At 37.5% G+C, this 22,371-nt stretch overlaps 1 protein-coding gene across 3 annotated transcripts in view; it reads right to left on the bottom strand.

Moving 5' to 3' along the window:
- Positions 1 to 8,255: 8,255 nt before the first annotated feature.
- The window catches only part of Il18r1 (interleukin 18 receptor 1), a 37,746-nt gene continuing 23,630 nt past the window's right edge, over positions 8,256 to 22,371 (bottom strand). For all 3 annotated transcript variants that reach the window (XM_042695557.1, XM_042695558.1, XM_042695559.1), the window contains exons 7-11: positions 20,435 to 20,555; positions 19,089 to 19,228; positions 15,441 to 15,599; positions 11,219 to 11,377; positions 8,256 to 8,924 (exon numbers count right to left, since the gene is read on the bottom strand). In XM_042695557.1, coding sequence (XP_042551491.1) covers positions 8,569 to 8,924; positions 11,219 to 11,377; positions 15,441 to 15,599; positions 19,089 to 19,228; positions 20,435 to 20,555 — 935 coding nt within the window. In that variant the 3' untranslated portion in view covers positions 8,256 to 8,568. The remainder of the gene's footprint in view (positions 8,925 to 11,218; positions 11,378 to 15,440; positions 15,600 to 19,088; positions 19,229 to 20,434; positions 20,556 to 22,371) is intronic.

Below are 22,371 nucleotides of genomic sequence, written 5' to 3'. Positions count from 1 at the left end.
TTATTTTTATCTACTGGATTGGGGATTATCTTGCTGCTCTTTTTCAAGGAGGTTCAGATGTCTCATTAAATTGCTGGTTTCAGATCTCTCCAATTTGTTGATGTAGGAACTCAGAGCTATAAACTTGCCCCTGAGTACTGCCTTTGCTGTGTCCCAGAGGAGCTGGTAATTTGTTTGTTCGTTTTTGTTGAATATCATGAACATTTGAATTTCCTTTCTAATCTCTTCCATGACCCACTCATGATTCAGCAGTGTGTTGTTCAGCCTCCATGTGTTACAGGATTTTCTTTGGTGGCTTTTGGTGTTGAGTTCTAATTTTATTCCCTTGTGGTCTGAAAGAATGCAAGGTATAACTTCAATGTTTCTGAATTTGGCCAAGTTTGCTTTGTGGCCTAAAATGTGGTCTATTTTGGAAAATGTTCCATGTGCTGCTGATTGAATGGATTTTAAAACACAACTGCTTGACTTTAGAATTTAATGAAATATATCAAAAGGAATGAAACAGTGCCAGTAGCTTCAGCTGTTTTGAGTAAACATAGTGGGATGTGTATTAGTACTATAATTATCCTGAAGCTTTCTGTATACTTAGTGGGAATAAAATTAATAATTATAATAATGTTATTGAGAACCAAGTGTGTAATGCTAATTATGTCAATATAAAGCCTATAACAAAGCGGGACATGGGTGGCTCATGCCTGTAATCCAAGCTACTCAGGAGGCTGAGATCTGAGGATCATGGTTCAAAGCCAGCCCGGGCAGGAAAGTCCGTGAGACTCTTATCTCCAATAAACCACTAGAAAACTGGAGTGGTGCTGTGGCTCAAGGGGTAGAGTGCTTGCCTTGAGCTAAAAAGTGCAGGACTAGCATCCAAGCCCAGACCCATGACCGACAAAAAAAAAAAAAAAAAGGGCAACAATACAATTTGAATTAATTGTACTAATTCAACTGTACAGTTAAATTGAACTTTTCATGTCATTTCATGATTCATTTTTATATGTATGTCCTTTCCTACTCTTTCTTTTAAATTTAGTTTTATCATTAATTATACAAAGAAGTTGCCATTCAATAAAGTAATATATAAATACAATGAAATGATCAATATCACCCCCTCTATCATTCTCCTCATCTCTACAAACCACACCCCTTCCTTCACTTTTCTTAATTTTTTAGAATATGCATTGAATCTCATAACATCATCTATGAATTTATTAGAAGTGAGCAAAACAAAGTCTCAGGTATTGGCATCTGAATACAATTTCCCTCTTAAAAGAACCATGGCCCCATTGCAATTCACCAAAGAAAAGAAAAGCACAATTTATGTCTGGAACTGCCTCTCATACCAGAAAACCATAGCAACATACAATGGAAAAGATACAAGACACAACAGTGGTGGTTCAGGAATCAGGGATCAACTTGATGATGTCCCAAAATTGTCAATATGAATGTTATGCACTGTTAATTTTGTTAAATGTTGGCAGTTATATTTTGATTGTGTCAACTGATGCTTATTTCACTATGTCACATGCTAAAATATTTCAAAGTAATGTCATAATTTTAAACAAATGGCATTAGCAAATTAAAATGCAAAAGGATACAGTGAGGGACAAATAGGAGAAATCATGATTTTGGATCTAGGTGGTAGGTATTTGGGTATTTGTTTTGTTTCCTTCAACTCTCCATATGTCCAATGTTTCATAGCCAATATTTTACAAAGTAAAAGATAAAATAGGCGATTGCTTTTGTCTCCTCACTTATCGTAAAAGTGAACTGCTTCTTGATCATAATTTCTTTTTCTGAATGTCACAATTTGAACATAGAACATCAAAATAAATAATTTGAAAAGCCCATAACTAGTTCACAACTCATACCAGAAAAGAATATAACTTTAACGATACTCCTTGTTTTTTGTCAACTTGATTACCAAGATCATTGTTAGATTCAAGCCAGTAATTTTAATCTTTTCAAAAATATTTGTCTAGGGGCTGGGAAGGTGGCTCAGTGGTAGAGCGCTTGCCTTGCATGCATGAGGCCCTGGGTTCGATTCCTCAGCACCACATAAGCAAACAGAAAAAAGCCGGAAGTGGCGCTGTGGCTCAAGTGGTAGAGCGCTAGCCTTGAGCTGAAGAGCTAAGGGACAGCGCCCAGGCCCAGAGTTCAGGCCCCACGACTGGACCCCCAAAAAAAAAATTTGTCTAAAACCTACAGCCAGCATTATAATTAATGGTGAAAAACTAAAGCCATTTCCTCTTAACTCAGGAACAAGACAAGGATGTCCACTCTCTCCACTTCTCTTCAATCTAGTATTAGAATGCCTAGCTACAGCAATAAGACAAGATGCAAACACAAATGGGATCCAAATAGGGAAAGAAGAAATAAAACTTTCCCTCTTTGCAGATGACATGATCTTGTATTTAAAGAATCCCATAGACTCCACTCCCAAATTACTCAAGCTGATTCAAAACTTTGGCAAAGTAGCAGGGTATGAAGTTAACCCCCCAAAATCAATGGCTTTTCTGTATCCAACAATGAAAAAAGTGTAGCTGAAATTAGGAAAATAACTCCATTTGTAATAGCCCCACAAAACATAAAATACCTAAGAATTAACTTAACCAAAGAAGTGAAGGACCTCTATGATGAAAACTTCAAAAACTTGAAAAAGGAAATCAAAACAGAACTTAGAAAGTGGCAAAAACTCTCATGCTCCTCGATTAGAAAGATTAACATCGTGAAAATGGCAATACTTCCCAAGGCTATCTACAAATTCAATGTGATACCTATCAAAATTCCAACCTCATTCTTCAAGGAAATAGAAGAGGCAATCCAAAAATTCATATGGAACAATAAAAGATCCCGAATAGCAAAAACGATCCTCAACGGAAAGAACACTGCTGGAGGAATATCAATACCAAATTTCAAACTCTACTATAAAGCCATAGTAATCAAAACAGCTTGGTACCGGCACAAGAACAGACCTCAGGACCAATGGAATAGAATTGAAAACCCAGAAATGAACCTACAGACCTATAGCCATCTAATCTTCGATAAGGGAGCTAAAACATAGAATGGAAGAAAGAGAGCCTCTTCAGTAAATGGTGCTGGCAAAATTGGTTAACTACATGTAGAAAACTAAAGCTAGATCCTTATATATCACCCTGCACCAGAATCAACTCCAAATGGATCAAAGACCTCAGAGTCAAAGCAGACACCTTGAAAACATTACAGGAAGGAATAGGAGAAACCCTAGGTCTCCTTGGCACAAGCCACAATTTTCTTAATAGAGACCCGGAAACACAACAAATCAAAGAAAGGTTGGACAAATGGGATTGCATGAAGTTGCAGAGCTTATGCATGGCAAAGGACATAGCTAGCAAGATCAATAGAAAGTCTACGGATTGGGAGAAGATCTTCACTAGCCATACAACGGACAAGGGTCTCATATCTAAAATATACTTGGAAGTCAAAAAATTAAATCCCCCAACAACAAATCCTCAAAGAAACAACTGCCCAATAAATAAGTGGGCTAAAGACTTGCAGAGAAACTTCTCTGAAGAAGAAAGAAGGATGGCCAATAGACAAATGAAGAAATGCTCAACCTCCCTAGCCATAAAAGAAATGCAAATCAAAACAACATTAAGATACCACCTCACCCCAGTTAGAATGGCAAAAATCAAGAACTCTAATAACAACAGATGCTGGAGGGGATGTGGACAGAAGGGAACCTTACTTTATTGTTGGTGGGAGTGTAAACTTGTTCAACCACTTTGGAAAGCAGTATGGAGGTTTCTCAAAAGACTCCACATAGAGCTCCCCCATGACCCAGCAATCCCACTTTTGGGCATTTACACTAAAGCTACCAGCACAACTATGTTTATTGCAGCAATATTTACTATAGCTAAGATATGGAACCAACCCAGATGCCCCTCAGTAGATGAATGGATCAAGAAAATGTGGTATATATACACAATGGATTCTATGCCTCCACCAGAAAGAATGACATTGCCCCATTTGTTAGGAAATGGAAAGACTTGGAAAAAATTATATTAAGTGAAGTAAGCCAAGCCCAAAGAAACATAGGTCCCATGGTTTCCCTTATTTGCAATATCTAGTATATGTATGAGTCAAGCAGAAAAGGTCAGATAAGGTGATGTTAGGAAAATGAACCCTAAGATATGTATTTATATGTTATTTTTCTTTTATGCATTTGTTTCTAACGCATTTATAAGATTATTTCTTAGTTGCTTTGTATGTCCCTCCCCACAGTATAACCCCTGCTTTCACTGTAAAAAAAAATTGTTTACCAAATAATGGAATTGCAAGAGTCTTGGCTATTAGGCAATATGAGCTGTGAGTATTTAAAGATGGATTTTCATTTTTAAAAACATGTGCAATAGGTCACAGCTCACATTTTCATAACCATTCCATTCATCTTCTCACATCACTATATATATATATACTGCAAATCATCACTGAACGTCAACATAAAATGTGACCGAACCTTCTGTAGATTTTAAAGTTAACTCATGTGCCATGCACATTTGTAAAAATGGCATTCATCTCTTCATTTTCAGTGGTGATTTTAGAAAATAATTCTAATTTACTTTCACTAGAGAGTCGCTGCTCTTTGGTCATGTATAGAGATTTTATTCATCTGACAGTAAGAGATAGAGAACCCAGAAACTGGTATTTGTGATCTTTGTCTATTTCTTCTTTTTTTTTTTAAACTCAGCATTGAAATGAAATGTTTTTTCTATTTCTTTTGAAGTTTATCTGTGAGCAAGCTAGTTGTTAATCAACTCCATGTACAAGAAATCAGAAAACAATGTTGTTTTTAGAGAAATATTTTAATTCAACGCACTCTGACTTAATGGCTTTTTTGTATATGTGTGATGGTACTGGGGCTTGAACTCTGGGCCTGAACCCTGTCTCTGAGATTTTTTTATGCTCAAGGCTAGTGCTCTACCACTTTGAGCCATAGCATAGCTTCTGATTTTTTAGTGCTTAATTGGAGATAAGAGTCTAGGGGACCTTCCTGCCCGTACTGGCTTGGACTTCTGAGCCTCAGATCTCAGTCTCCTCAGTAGCCAGGCTTACAGGCATGAGCCAGCAGCACCTAGTTTAGCACTGCCTTTTTGACTTCTATTCACCAGTCGTACCTTTTCCTTTTCATTGTAATAATAGTCTCTTAAAGAGCACCCAAAACAAATGGTTTGGGTAGGAAGGCAGCCTTTCCCTACTATATGAACAGGTGTTTAGAAAGTAGTACCTAGTTTAGTCTCCTGCTAAGACTGCTATTCCAAGGTGTTGCCCGTGGTAGTCTGAGGTTCACAGAAACAATAGATTTTTTCCCATCTCAGTAATTCTACATTATAGAGCTATTGGTCAACTTACTTTGCAGTAAGTTTGATTGTGGACCTGGAGATAGAGCTCCCTGATTGTACTCCTTACTTCCTGTCTATTGTAAGATAACAGTCCTATTGGCAACCCAGATGGTCTGTGTAAATTGGGAAATATACCTGGAAGATTAACCTAGACTTGGCTTCTTATCACTCTAAATAAGCCATTAAACTAACAAGAAAGGATTTTGATCATTCCATTTACCCTATAACCTCTTCAGAGGTACTTTTTTCTTGCTAAATAATGCTCTGTGAGATCTCATCAAAAATAACTAAAAGCAGTGATTCTCTAGCTGTAGAGTTTGAAGCAAACAAGAAAGGGAGGTATCTGAAGTCCAACCTGTGTCCCCAGAATGCCCATCCATCATCTCAGTATGTCCCTGAAGCATCCTGGAAAACTGAGAGATGCCCAACGTGAAAGTCTATTAATAAGTGCAGCCCCCTTAAGCACATGTCAGGTCATAGTAATTGTATAAATGAAATACAGTGCTTTTTGATTGTGTATGTACACCCACAAGATATGCCACAAGGAAGCCCAGAGTAGTTAACTCATGCCTATAATCTCAGATTCTGAGATCTGATCAAGTGTGAGACCATACCAACCAGAAAAGTTCATGAGATTGTTTCCAAAATAACTTTTTTTCCAAAAAAAGTCATGGCCAAGATATGGTCCAGTAGTAGACAGCCAATGAGCCATTTGAGCGCATATGTAGGACATATATATATATATATATATAGACACATATATACACACATATATACAGGCTGGCATATGTAAAGACAAGTTTTGAGAATTCTCCTATATGGATATAGATATTGGCTCAAAGAATAAAACGATTCTGCTCACTCTCAGTGTAGTAACTTGTAGATGGGGCAATAAGGCTTCTATATTCTGCCCATAGCACACAGATGCCATTTACTATTTGGCTGGCACAAAATATAAATAAATACACTAAAATGAGAGATATAGGAATTTATTTCAAATGTCTTATATCTTATTAAAACAGAATCTTAAAATCTTAAACTGGAATCTTGAAAGTTAGTGCAAAACAAAGGTCAGAAATATTTCAAAAACAAAGGCACAAGACCAAAGTTCCATTAAAGTATTTCAATGAAAATTTTGGAAGAACACCTCTGTTGTTATCATATATTTAATGTGAAATATATTTAGCACAAAAAGTTGCATGTATATTTTTAAAACATAAGTATAAAAAGAAATCAAAGCCATTACCTGTATTCGAGACTATTACAGCAATGGAAATTTACCTTAATTATATGTTTGGATCTATATATTTTCCCTTGCAAAATATAAAGTATTCAGTTAGCATACATTTTTAGTTTAGCTAGCTGATAGAAACACAAAGTAAAAAGCGTTACAAAGCATTTTCTTGTATAAAAACTTCTTTTGGGGTACTCTGAAAAATGTAGTACATCTTGCAACTTGTACTACAGATTCTGATTTACTTATTTCTGAAAATTCACAATGTATCCATAAACTCTAACCAACTTTCCAAATGGAGAGGTATATCCTTATTATCCTCCTCTCTCCTCTGCACCACTGAGAGCTCCCCTCAGTGATTTCCATGAATGTCATTGCTTTGGGATCCACAATACTGGGTTCTCGATAAGGAGTCAGAGACATCTCCAATGCTAATCATTACAGCTGCTAACAGAGAAATACCTTTTGCTCCATCCAAGTGCTTCTCCTGTATGTTACTCTTTACAAACACCTGCAACTCAAACCTTGTCACTCTCTATCTCTACTTCGTTTTTCTGCTCTATGACTTCCATTTGCTCCACTGCTAAATAATAATTAGTAATGGTAATAATAAGAATATTAACAGCAACTTTTGCAGGGTGGTAGGTTATAAGTACTTCTATTTATCTGTTTGGTACCCTTGGGAAATACATACAACTATTATAAATTCTGACTATACAAATGTGGAAATAGAAGTTTGGTCCCGCCAGGTTATATAAAGCTCCAGAAGTCACAGAAGTAAAGAACCCCTCAAAAGCTTAGAGTAGCTCACAAGGCTCAAGATGGAAACTGTCATAGCTTGTGTCACCTCCAACCAGAGAAGTAACCACCATTTGCAATGTTTCTACTCCATGGCTTATCTGATCTGGCACCCATCCGGCACATAAATGTTTGGATAAAATCAACAAATGTTTTAGACCACTAAAAGTGAATGAAAATGTTCGTTATTCAAGAAAAATTTGAAAATGTTTGCTGGGATTCCCTTTTAAGAGTCCCCATGATACTGAATGCTAGTGGGGTACACATGTAATCCTATTCAGGAGGCTGAGATCTGAGGATCATGGCTCAAAGCCAACCTGGACAGGAAAGTCTATGAGTCTTATCTCCAATTAACTACCAAAAATCCAGAAATGAAGGTGTGCTTCAAATAGTAGACCACTAGTCTCAAGCAAAAAAGCTCAGAGACAACACTTAGACTCTAAGTTCAATGCCCAGGCCTGGCACACACCCACACTCCCCCCCCTCCACACATACACATCTCCCTGAGTCTGAATAAACAAGGTATGCTCAACTCACTTGTGCATAATAGTTCAGTTGCCTAGTCACTGTGGCTGGGATCAATCCAGGCATCCTGAAGCCCAAGTTCTGAGGTAGCAACCCTTCCCTACCCCTCACCTCCAATGCCCCAGCCTACCTCACTGCCCTACTATGTACAGAGTGGCCATCCCTCTTCTTACTACATGCCATGCTGCAGTTAGAGAAGTATAGCTCCTGTAGGGGAAATCAAGGTATCTTTTAATTGATCCGGCCACCCAGTAGCTCCTAGAAAATGCCTTTTTAAAATCCTCCAGTTGACTGTTGGCATGGAAAACCCTAGCCATTTATTGTAAAGCAGAAGTCTGTTTGCCCAGCCTCTCCCTGAGCACAGGACTGGTGTGTAGGTGCACAGTTCTGTAGGTGGCTCTGGAAAGGAGAGGAAGAAGAGGTCCACTTCCTTGAATTCCAAAGTCTTCTGGGAGGCAGTGACAGCAGCTGCAAGTGTAGTCTCACTCCTGAAGGCCTAAGGATACATTTCATCTTCACACTTCAAGTAGGATTTTCACAGAGTTTGAAAGAACAGCTCTTGCTATATGCAGGTCCCCACACTGAGTCTCCAGATGGGGCAGCGTTCTTTCTGACATTGACCTTTTCTGAGCATCAAGGTACAGAAAGAACAGGCAAGTCTTCTGATTCTTCTTGACCTGGCTTGGTGACTTTTGCAGGCATCAAGTACACAAGATTTTTCCAGAACCTTGAGTTGTAAGAAAGAGGCTCATCAGCCTTCCACTTCAGAACTCTGTGTGACTTCAAAAGCTTTAAGGACTGAGGCAAAAACACAAAGTCACTCACTGGGGAAAACTGAATTAAGATTATTTTAACCTTTCTTTCCACCAGTGCTTTGTGGAGTCCACTCTTAAGTTCATATATGACTTCATTTGACATGTAACTTTTACTTAGCACAATGATTATTCTCCGACTTTTCTCTATCAGTGAATGGATTTCATCCACAACAGCTGAAAATTTAAGAAGTGTCATTAAGTGAACTGATAATTTAGACATGGAATAAAAATTCTTTCACGATCTCTTATTTTACATTATTTAACTTTTAGCTTCTGTAATAAGTTTTACATGAAGGAAGTCAGCTATTCTGTTTTATGTACTTAATAAAAAGCAACTAAGTAACAAAGATAATGAACATCCAAGTAACATATCCTGTGTCGTACAATATATGTATGGATACAAAATGGATATATATGAACATAAATGTATGCATACACATTTATACACATTTCAATTAATGCATATACATATGCATTTATCAGTGTATATATTTATAGACATACATATATATACTAAATCACCTTAATGACTCTACGTAGAAGGTATTATCACTCCTATTTTACAGACAAGAAAGCCCAAGTCCAGAGGGGTTAAATTGCATAGAGTTACACAGCTAGTAAGTGGCTTAAGCAATTCCTGAATCCAAATGGATACAAATGAGATATATAAACGGAATTCAGATGGCATATATATTCCTGGTCTTACCATTTTGCATCTCCTCATGCATGGAGAACAAGCAAAAATCAAAACTCAAACATTAAAAAACACAAAGAAGCCAAAGAACACTAAAATCTAAATTAAATTAAATTTTCCTCACTCTACATGAGCTATTATTTTAAACCAGAGGTTGATGAACTTTTTACTGCAAATATAGAGTTAATTTTTCAGGCTTTTCAGGCCATACTGTCTTTGTCCCAACTATTCCCTTTTGTCAGCATTCCAAAGCTGTCTCAGACAAGGACACAAAAATGTATGGCACTGATTCAGTAAGGGGGGCCAGCCAGATGTGAGCCACAGGCTGAAGTTTGCCAAGCCTTGTTCTAGAATCTAGAGTTCAACCAAACCTGACTACCTTATATACAAGTATTGTTTATCATTTCTTAAGATATTACTTAATTATATATTCAAGTATTCTTTATTATTACTTAAGCACCTGAAAGAAACCTATTTCTAAAGTTACTCCTAGAATATAATAAAATTGATGTAAAGCCATGCATACGTACCATTGAAATTATGTGTTTACTAGGTAGAAACTGTCAGACACAAGTACTTGTAGGTATTTCACAATTGGCATTTTATCCCTTGGGAAATTGTTTTTTACTTGACTAACATATTTTGTCTAATTATCAATCTTTGCTTTCTCATTTGTAATACAGGTGGGAAATTGTAGTTTATTTTCTGTCCTGTTTTCTTTTTTTTCTTTGCACTTCTTTTTTTTCATTTTAATCTTTTATTGTTTTTATAAAAAGCGATGTAGGGGGGATACAATTACATAAGTCAGGTAAAGAGTACATTTCTTTTTAGATAATCTCACCTCTTTCCTTGCTCTCTCCCAATTTCTCCCTCCTGTCCCCACCCACAAAGTGTATAGTTCATTTTCATAGTGAGTACTGTTACTGCATTTGTTCACACTTTGTTTCTTCCCTACTTCCAATGCCAACTCAGAACTTGTCCCAGAGATGGCCTTCAATGAAAATTGAAGGAGGAATGAGACATGACTCCAGGGACGACATTTTATGTCTTGTTAGCAACAGTGGCCAAAATTATTTCATCTCAGATTCCCAAGAATGACTGTGGGAGACTTTAGAGAAAAGGTGAGAATATTAGCAAATTTCCTTGGTTGTAACTGCAATTTGTTTCAGTGTATGTGCATATAATAGTAAAAATTATTGAATTCTGTAACCATGATTCTGTCAGGAGTACCAATAATTTCCTCTTATTTTTATTGTAATTTTTATTGTAATTGTAATCAAACCATAAAGAACAAGTCCAAACATAAGAATATTATATAAGGAACTAAACCTAAGGATCAAGTAATTTTTGTTGCGGGTCATTTCTTGATTTACCTCCAGGTAAATGCCAGCTCTGTACTTGGCTCTGAAAATGAGATGTCCAATACTTTCTCTCATGGCTTCAGAACACCATGATGCAGTATAAAGTCTAAGAGAAAAGACTGCTGGATTTGCAAATTTTAGTTGTTTCTTTCTATTGAATAATGTGAAGGATGGCTGAGCGGTCTAAGGTGCTGCGTTCAGGTTGCAGTCTCCCCTGGAGGTGTGGGTTCGAATAATGTGAGTAAATCAGATCTTGGCCTGGTTAACTACTAACCAGATGTTGACTTCTGTGGTTATTTCTGGTTTAAATGACTTTATTTATTTGTTTATATTTTAAGCAAAACGAGCAAGCTAACCAACTCATTATTTTAAAATGACTATACTATTTTTCTGTCTAGCATTTCCTTTCTTACCTCCTCCAGGCACCACATCCCTTTCAAATATGCATAACTTATATCCAAAATGTTTCTCCAACACCTTGGGCAAGGTCTCCACAGCAAAAGTATACTCTTCTCCACTCTCCGAGTGACACTCTTTCAGGTATGACACAAAAGCATCATATGTCTTTCCATCTAGAAGACAACATTAACTCTTAATTACATGTAAATAAAAGTCCAAGAGTAAAAGTCCAGGTAAAGTAAGTAAAGTAAAAGTCCAAGTAAAACTTTGAGTGAAAGATATAAATAATGAATATAGAATAGTTGATACTTACTTTTAGCATTGTCTAAACTCAAATGCTAACCAAGCCATTAGTTAGGTAAACATTTTCAACATCTACTTTAAGACTCACACCGTTTTGATTCAGTAGAGGAATAGAGAAATATAAAATCCTAATCAAGACACTAGAATTATGGAAACATACTAAGATCAAGGAGTCCAAATGTGTCCACATTTCATTCCAGAGATAAGAAGCAAATCTCATCTTGGCTCACTCATTTCATTTAACTCTTTCAACTATCCTAGCTTGAACCTCTGAGGACCCCTTGGAAATTAAAAGTAAAAACAAACAGAGTCTATAAACAGGACAAAAGAAGAAAGGAAAACTATAGAAACAATTTGGTGGAGAACACATACTGCAATATCTAAGATACTCTGTGATATCAACTGTCAAAACAATTCTGATCACTGAGAGCTTCATAGCAGTCCTAACTTCTCCTTTCTAATTCCTGATGACAGATCAGCATGTAGCTAGGTAATGGAGCAAATTCAGGAGGAGCATGTAACATACATAATCAAGCCTATTCTCCTTACTAAGTAACTGAAAACTATGCCATTGCCCATTAGCTTCATTCACTCTAGATGAGAAGAGAAAGAAAACAATGCGTGAAATGAGCTGAACACAAAAAATAACAAATGGAAAACAGCACAACACAGACAAAGCAGATAAATAAAGTAACTTGTCCAGAAGAAGAAGAGTGACCCAGTGGACATGTTTTCTGAAAGAGGATAATTTTGAGTTGGCCTTAATAACATAATTACTCAAATTAAGATGCATAAAGAAGGGAAATGATAGCAGAATAGCCTTTCCCATGATAATAGAATAGGTAAATCCCCTTGAAAGTGGGCAAATGGCCTTACAAAACACTATGTTGGAAATGAACTTTACAACTTGGGGGGAGGGGAGGAGGGAGGAGGGAAAGTGGGAGAAAATAAAGGAGAGGGTAACACTGTTTGACAAGAAATGTACTCATTACTACTGTAACTATAATCCCTCTTGACATCACCTTTACAATAAAAGAAATTTAAATTTAAACAGAAAAAGCTGAATAAATTTACTACTAGAACAAAGGTTAGATCTAGACATGACTAAAATATATTAAAGTAAAATCATACTGGATCAACATCCTTTGAGAATCACTTCATTTGTGCCCAATGCCCTAGCCCAATTTCCTCAACAGCATTTGGACTCATGAAATGATGCCTTTTTTCTAGGAAAAGTTTGCTCAATTTTACCTGCAGTATTCTGCCTCATCAGTTCAGGTCAGAACCTATTGCTTTAATGATACAAGGCAATTGCTTTCAGAATTGAATGTATATGAAAGACAGAAAATTTTGATGAAGATGGCAGAATTACATGGGTTTTACAGGTAGGAAAAGGGGTTGGGTTGTGGCTCAAGTGATAAAGCACTTACCTAGCATGTGTGAGCTCAACCTAGTATGGGGGCAGGAGGGTGGAAATGTAGGAAAATGTATTCACTTAGTAATTTAAAAAATCCATTGGAGGATTCTCTTTGGTTACAGTAAAATATAGGTTTTTAGTAGGTAGGAACAGGTATTTAGTTAGTGTTCTCCTGATACCAGTGACAAAACCAAACATCAAGAGGGAAGAAGAGTAATAAAAATATTTTGCTGCTCTTTTTTCTGGTGCCAATATTTGGGACTGAACTCAGGGTCACATGTTCCCACTTGGCTTTTTCTCTCAAGGCTAGTATTCTACCACCTGAGCCACAGCTCCACTTCTAGCTTGTTGTTGACTAGTTAGTGATAAGAATCTCAGACTTTTCTGCCCAGGTGGCTTCAAACTGTGATCCTCAGATTTCAGCCTCCTAAGTAGCTAGGATAACTGGGATAAACTACTAGAACCCAACTTACTTTTCTTATAATCAGGATTATAAGAATAAATAAAACTGGGAGACAATTTAGTCAAATACAGATTTGTACTACTCTTACTATGTTCTTACATATGAAAAAATCTATTTTTAACTATTGAAATAGTTTTCAAACTATTTCGAGAAATTTTCTCATAATCTAAAAAGGCTAATTTAGTTTACAATTTATTTTAAATTCAGACACTGAAATGTTTAATAGCTTAGAACACTGACCACAAACTCAAGAAAACAAACTCAAAAGTTAATGAGAACTTTTTTTCTGCTTGGAATAAAATAAAATAAACTATCATTTTTCCAATGGATATTTAGGGTAACAAGGAGTAAATTAGGCCAAAGTTTCTAAAATTATGTGTGGTGAATGACCATCTGTTAATCAGAGCTTTGTTTGATTGATCAGTCAATTTCATTTTCACTCCTTCACAAACCAATACAAACATACGCTTGACTATTATGCCAATGTTTAACTGCTATAAAAGTTTTTTTCTTATAACTCCCTTTCTGCCCTTTTTATGCACTACATCTGTTCGGAGTCTACCTTCAAGTCTAAGTAGCCTGTCTTTTAATGTCTATTGCATGACCCTTTATGTTTTTATTGTAAAAATAATGTATAGAGGGGTTACAGTTACATAAGTAAGGTAATGAGTACATTTCCTATCCAGCATTGTTACCTCCTCCTTTGTTTTTCCCCAACCATCCCTCCCCTCCCCACCTCCACAACTCCTGCCTCCTCCCTCCCCCACCCCCCCTACCCCTGCCCAAGTTGTAAAGTTCGTTTTCTACATAATGTCTTGTACATCTCATTGTTACAGTGGGTCATCCTGTATCCTTGTTTCAGCATTTTGTTATTTCCCTTCCCCTCCCCAAATTAGGAAAATGTATAAACAAGATGCAGGGCACTGATATCAAATACAGTGAAAACAGGGGTTATACCATGGGGAAAGAACATATAAGAGAAACAAAAAAATCACATAGTATATTTTAGATACATTAACAACAATGGCAAGAAAGAAAAAACAAATTGTGCCCCTATCTTGGAGTTCATTTCACTTAACATCATCTTATATGGTCATATGTATATAGCTTTTGACATTTTCTCCTTGTCCTCGACTTATACTAGTTATTGCAAATAAGGGAATCCATGGGACCTATGTTTCTTTGGGCCTGGCTTACTTCACTTAATATAATTTTTTCCAAGTCTTTCCATTTCCTAACAAATGAGGTGGTGTCATTCTTTCTGATGGAGGCATTGAATTTCAAAACTCTGTTCCAACCCCAATATGATCTATCTATCTATCTATATCTATATCTATATATCATTTTGGGGTTGGAACAGAGTAGGCATCACAGACATGGGACCAGCCTGGGAGGGAATGTCCTATGGTATGATTTCTCAGAAACTTTAAACTAAGTAATGTTTTTTCCCCTACACAAACACAGAAATACATCGACAAAAGCAAGTGCAGTGAATTAGATTAAGTTCCTTGCTTACATCAAACTTGAGAACTTTTAGTCTCTTTCAAATTTAGAGAAACAGAGTCTACAGAAAGACACAGTGTGGCAGGTGTAGGAGACTCAGACCTATATCATGTGGCTTCTAGTCCATGGCTCCGTCTTGTGCAATGCACAGCTTCTTCTTTTTCCAGGTGAAAATAATGAGCAAGACAATTCAATGCACATGAACTTTATTGAGTGTATATACTATATCAGTTATGGAAGTGATATGTGCAAGAACACATCCAATGTAAAGTTCCTAAGCTCAAAGATCAGACAGGACATTTAAGAAAACAAACTGAACAAATGTAAAACAAAGGAAAAAGTTTTAGCAACACAAGGGAAAGGATCACACAACAATATTAACCTTTGGAGTTACATACATATTGGAGTCATTTTCTTACCATGGGAAACCTATCCCATAGATTCAGCCAACAATATACCAAAAATAAGATGAAGATTACTATTTATTTATTGAGCATAGTAAAGACAGCCAGCATTAAATAAGAAGTTCCAGCATTGTGATATCTGTTACCTGTTAAGGTTTCATTTCTTCCCACTAAATGTCTATAGAACAGAACCAAGTCGACTCTAAAAATGACACACAAAATCACTAGGCACACTACTGCCACTGAGATCAAAATTGATATGATCATTCCTCTTGTGAAGACATGGTTTGGGATATCAGTTGTTCCTATTAAAAAATGAAAGAAAAGAAAAAAGTACTATCAGTGACTCCCACTTAAATTGTCAGTTTTACTTCTGTGAGTAATCCACAGATCTAACCAAGTGTGGGCTGGGAAGGTAGCTCAGTGGTAGAGTGCTTGTCTTGCATGCATGAGGCCCTGAGTTCAATTCTTCAGCACCACATAAGCAGAAAAAGCCAGAAGTGGTGCTGTGGCTCAAGTGGTAGAGCACTAATCTTGAGCTGAAGAGCTAAGGGACCGTGCCCAGGCCCAGAGTTCAGGCCCCACAACAGACAAAAAAAAAAAAATTAAAAAAGATCTAACTAAGTGCTTCCACATCCCAGCCGTCACTCACATACCTGCCCTTACTAATCTTCGAACTCTAATTTGCAAAAAATAAATACATGTCTAAGAATATTCAGAGAACTGAACAGAAAACATGGGATCACATTCTGTCTGTATCTTGGAGGTAATATTTTAGTAATATATTTAGGTGAACCATGCAGAACTTAACTCTCAGCTCATAGACTGAGAAAATGCAAGACAAGGTTTTGAGAGAGAACAAGAGATTGCTAGATTGAGATGATCTGATTTTGCAACCTGGATCTATCAATTAGTTTGTATCATAGGGAAAATTCATAGAGGCTCTCAAATCTTAGTGTCTTCATCGATTAAAAGAAAGTAATAAATGAACATCTTGCTTCATTTAACTTCAGTTTTAGAGAACATTGAATACAATATTACACATAGTGGTTAACACAGTTCCTGACACATTAGCATTCAGGATTTCACCCCAAATATGAAAAAAATTCTTTAAGAAAAGAATCACATTCCTTAGATATATTCAATTTGGTTTTGTCACAAATAAACCTGAGATAGTTAAATGAAGTATAATGAATAAAGTTAAATTTACCATATAAAATAACTGTTTCGTGATGGGAATGGTTTTCTTTTTAAAAGTTCTTATTTAGTTAAGATCATATGTTAATCATTCATTATTTCCTCACATTATCTCCTCACATATACCAGGAATACTTCCTTAGGACACTGAAATCATAATCACATTACTTCAATATTTAGATTGACTACAATCTCTCATAAGTACTTAAAATGCTTCTGTGACCATATATACACATATTTATCATGTTTGTTTCTTACAGTGGGATTTCTAGGTCAAAGAATATAAACATGCTTAAAACTCTTGTTATAAAAATTTTAGGATGGCCGGGTGCTGGTGCCTCACACCTGTAATCCTAGCTACTCAGGAGGCTGAGATCTGAGGATTGCAGTTCAAAGCCAGCCCAGGCAGGGAAGTCAATGAGACTCTTATCTCCAACAAACCACCAGAAAACTGGAAGTGGCACTGTGGCTTAAGTGGTAGAGCATTAGCCTTGAGCTGAAGAGCTGAGGGACAGTACCTAGGCCCAGAGTTCAAGCCACGCAAACAACAATAATAACAACAACAAATTTTAGGATGATCATTCCCTTAAATAGTAAGCTTAGTAAAGCTAAGCCCTGAGGTTCCTGCATTTTAAAAAGGTTAGTTAACCATGATCTACTAGCTATATATCCAATCATGGACACACATACTCCTCCAAACGTAGGGGCCAGGAGATCCCATTCCCCAGCCTACAGTGTGAATTCAGTTGTGAATTCAGTCAGAAGCTTTTGGGACAGAGACAAGGGAGTCACTCACTGAGGGGGTGGGGATGGTAAATGGTGGCAGGCATCCTCCAGAGAATGTAAACGAGGTAACAAGTCAACCACAAATAACAGCTCTGAAATCCTCTCCCGAATAAGTGCATGGACCCTAGTATAAGGACTCATGAAGAGGTAAGCCACATCTGTGGCAATTCTTATAGAAGAAAAGACACTAATTCATGCCATAGCTGAGGGTTTCATCTGTTTTTATCTGCTCTGGGACTATAGGTGTGTTTCTTCACTTGTAAAGATGGCATGAAGTTGCAAGAATAGTATCACACAGAACTTGCCAGACCATTATGTAACAGGCTCATACCTGTAATCATAGCTACTCAGGAGATTGAGATCTGAGGATCACAATTTGAAGCCAGCCCAGAAGCAAGATTCTGTGACTTTTATCTCCAACTAACCACCAAAAAGTCAAAAATGAAGCTGTGCTCAAAGTGGTAGAGTGTTAGCCTTGAACACAAAAGTACAGGGACTGCACCCAGGACCTGAGTTTATGGCCCAGGAATGGCACACACACATGATACACACACACACACACACACACACACACACACACATGATACACACACACACACACACACACACACACAAAATGTGCAATAAATATTAGTTCTTGTTACCGAATGTGTGAGTGATAACTTTCACACAGGTGAGCTCACTGAGATGCAAGTGTATACTTGGGTGTAACCTTCCTTCTGCTTCTCACAAGAGCCAAGGCACAGACATATGTGTGCGCACACGTGCACATGAGAGAGAGAGAGAGAGAGAGAGAGAGAGAGAGAGAGAGAGATGCTGTATCTCAGTGTTATCTCTCTTTGTGTTTCTGTCTCTTTGCCTCTCTGTGTCTCCTGTGATTTTCTTTCTCTCCAGTGCTCTCTCTTTCTCTCCAGGGCCCTATGTGTCTGTTTTCCTGTCTCTGTCTCTATGTGTTTCTGTCTCTCTTGTCTATCTGTCTCTGTTCAATGATTTTATCTCTACATCTATCTCTGTCACTCAGAATTTAACCTATCTCTAATTGTCTGGGGAGTTGGTGGCTGATCCTGGAATGAGTAAATGAAACATAACAGTGAGTGGATGATGACAAAGATAAAGTGAAGCTTTTGGGCTCCGGGCACAACCACTTCTGGACAGCCAGTGGGCCAAGGCCCTGAGTTGTGTTGAGTTGGTAGAGAATGAAGATGAATCAGCCTGGAGCATTCTATCAAGTAGGTGTAGGAAACATTGACAGATCCATGGATCAGGTCATCATCTGCCCATTTGTCAAGCCTGGGGGCTAACTCATAGAAGGAGGCCTCAGTTCATCTCTGCTTAGTGAATGACCACATCCAAGGATCCTCAGTGTCTTGCTGAGGTAGGCTGGAGGCAGCAATGATGTCACCATCCACTCGGCTCATCCTACACTGATCTGCAGACATTTGTCCAGCTGTTCTGAGTATGGAGGGATGGATGAAAAAGAGACGCTCCACCTCCTCCACAACTCTAGCCCACTAGCATCTGTGCCCCCACTTTGTTTGCTCCCTGTTCTCCTCATTTGGTCTATGCTCAGGTTTGGAATATAACTATCAGAGCAAATGCCTAAACACGTGTGTTTTCATTATGAACTTGCAATTGTGACACAGAGGATTCCATTGGGCAGTGTCTTGTCCTGGGTCACAAGATGAGCCTTGTCCCCTCTCAGGAGAGGAGCTTGGAACTTCTATGAAGAGTAGGAAGTAGATATTTCTGAGGGTTGGATTAGTAGCTACTTACCAGGTTTCCACAAATTTCCAAGCTTAAAACTTTCATACCTTTCCTCACCAAGATGAAACTCTGGGTGTCCATGCTTACTGTATCGCCTACTGTGCAGTTATATAAGAAACCTATATTTTTTTCATTAACTTTCTCGATTTTCAATATTTTTGAAACATATTCTTTGCCTTCTGAAATCCTGTAATAGAGGAAAATGATTCAACACTAGACTTTATTCATGACTATCAAATGTACCCAGAAGAGGAGAAATCATGACTAAAATATCCAAAGGTAGGCACTACATTGGCTATATTTCATCTTCCCTTCATGAGGGCACTTTAAAATTGTGAAATGCTGTGAACATCCATCTCCCTCAGAGGCAACAAAACTGACTGAAACACTTCTCCTGATTCCACCCCAAAATGTGCTGCAAACTAAGTAGAATTTAGAAGATAATGATGCTAAGTTGAAAATATAAAACAATATTCTCTCAGTGACTTTTTCCCAGGTCTTTCTTCCTAATGACTTGAAGATTTCCCCAGAGTGTGGTCTCCACTAACTGTAGCTGGAGTATTAGGCAGCTTTCAATACTGAAATAAAATGCCTGAAACTGCCTACTTTAAAAAGAAAAGAAAACCAGAAACTGGTGGTTCACGTCTGTACTCCTAACTACTCAGAAGGTTAAAATCTGAAGATCACAGTTCAAAACCATCCCAGCAGAAAATCTATGAGATTCTGATTTCCAATTAACCATCAAAAAGTCAAAAGTGAAGGTATGGTTCAAGTGACCAACCACGAGCCTTGAGCAACAAAGCCAAACAAGAGCATGAGGCCCTAAGTTCAAGCCCTGGTATCATCACAGAAAAAGATGGAAGAGGAGGAAAAGGAGGAGGAGCAGGATGAAGACCAGGTGGAGGAGGGAAAAAAAGCAGTAGTAGCTAGGTATGAATTGAGGGCAAGTGATGGAGAAGTGTGAGTTTCGTCCAAGTATATTGTATGGATATATGGATGGATATGCCAAAGAAACCCCTTGTACAACTAAGTGATATTAATTACAAGAATGTGCATTAAAAGGAAGCTAGATAAATTTCCACTCCCAGATCCTGACTGATTAAAAGCTGCTTTTATAGGGTGATGCTAAAAATGTTCCTTGACTTTCCTATAGCCCTTCTTTTGCTTAGATCTTGACAATAAAATATATGTCTAACTCATCAACCTAGGATATATGCCTCTTATAACAGCAAAGTAAGTAAATTATCATATAAATTAACCCAAGACACTGTATCTATCAGCCTCTCAGAATCCCAGCATCTTTTGCATTACATGTCTATGATGATTGTTTTATATATATATATATATATATGTATATAAAACATAGTATCTATTATATGCCACATGTACATACCAGATTTCCTTTCCTTCCTTTTCATGTACATTAACATGTGTCTCATTCTCTTTCTGGAAATTCCAATAAACGGCATCGTTTTGATTTGCCAACGCAGAGCAGTTGAGTTCTATACTTTCTCCTAGGGAAAAGTTGACAACCAACCTTGATTTTAGAAACTCAGATTTCTCAGAGGTTTCAGATTAATATAATTACTGGATGTTGTTAACCTACTATAAAGCATAGTACTACAGTCTAGAAATGTAGATAATATGCCTTGATTTTAAGATAAAGAAAAATAATAGAATTTAGTAGCAATGACATCATCAAATTATGAGTTGATTTCTCTTTAAATATTTACATGCAAATCAGTTATCAAAAACGAATGTAGTCGGGTGAGGGTGGCTCACTCCTGTAATCCTAGCTACTCAGAAGGCTGAGATCTGAGGAGCACAGTTCAAAAGCCAGCCCGGGCAGGAAAGTCTGTGAGACTCTTATCTCCAATAAACCACTCAGAAAACCGGAAGTGGCACTGTGGCTCAGGTAGTAGAGCACTAGCCTTGAGCTAAAGAGCTGAAGGACAGTGCCCAAGCCCAGAGTTCAAGCCCCATGACCGATAAAAAAAAAAAAGAATGTAACCAGGTACCAGTGACTTATGCCTATAATCTTAGCTACTCAGGAGGCTAAGATCTGAGGATCACAGTTCTCATGGTTCAAAGCCAGCTTGGGCAGCAAAGTCCATAACACTTTTATCTCCAATTAAATACCACAAGATCCAGAAATAGAGCAGCAACTCAAGTGGTACAGTGATAGTGTGGAGCACAAAAGCTCAGGGGTAGCACCTAGGCCCTGAGTTCAAGCCCTGGGTCTGGCACAAAAAAGAAAAAGGAAGATAAGGGAAGGGAAGGAAAAGGAAAGGGAAAGAAAGAAAGGGAGAAAGAGAGAGAGAAAAGAAAGAAAGAAGGAAAGGAAGGAAGGAAGGAAGGAAGGAAGGAAGGAAGGAAGGAAGGAAGGAAGGAAGGAAGGAAGGAAAGAAGGAAGGAAGGAAGGAAGGAAGAGAGGGAGGGAGGGAAAAGAAATAAAGTACTGAAGTGAGCCAGTAGACATTCTATTTAGTATACAATTTAGCAGTATCATATTGTAATAGTATAATATTGTAATAGAAACTTGCAGAAAATCAAATCCTTCAATTATTATTTTTAAATGCCTTAAAATTTAATGCATCAAGATACCGAGAAAATAAAAAGAAATTGTTAAACTAAGAGTAGAGTCCAAAGAGGGGTTGTTTAGGTAACCGGGGCAGGTGAATATAATCAACATATATAATGTATATGCATATATGTAATATATATGATTTTCTATGATTAATATATACTAGAAGAAGAACATCTTCAAATAGTAATTGAAGTCAGGAAAGATACCTTCTTGAGTAAGTGAAGATGGGCAGCCATTTTATTCCTTGTGTTGGGCTGGCAGGAGTTTCACAGAAAAGAGATCCTACTAAAAGTTTGGTGGTACACACAGCTTAAAGGAATGTTGCTAAGGGCTTGGGCAGTATGAGAGGCTGCAATGGCTATGTGATATTTCCTGCAGTCTCACTGTCCTGAGGAAATCAAGTGTCTCTAAAGGAAAAAGCCTGTATCAGACAGGACTGCAGCCTTCTTCCTCCCTGCCAGCTACCAGAGATGCAAGGTGCACTGGCTCTAGCAACCACAGCTCAGTTCTGAGCTCACTGAGAGACTTGGTGCTGCTCAAGTTATTGTAGATGGCCTTTAATGCATAGTATAGACAATACCCCTTTGAGTTGGTTGGAGAATTTGATTCAATAATATATTTCAGTCTTATGCTAAGCATCATACCTGGTTTTGCATATTTATATGCAAATATATTCCTTTCCTTTTTTGCTTTCCTTGGTGAAAGAAATCACTAAAATGGACATGTTGAGGGCTGGGAAGGTG

The sequence above is a fragment of the Dipodomys spectabilis genome, unplaced genomic scaffold (assembly GCF_019054845.1).
Source record: "Dipodomys spectabilis isolate Male_0828 unplaced genomic scaffold, ASM1905484v1 ptg000187l, whole genome shotgun sequence".
NCBI lineage: Eukaryota > Metazoa > Chordata > Mammalia > Rodentia > Heteromyidae > Dipodomys > Dipodomys spectabilis.
This window is presented reverse-complemented; position numbering and strand designations above follow the sequence as displayed.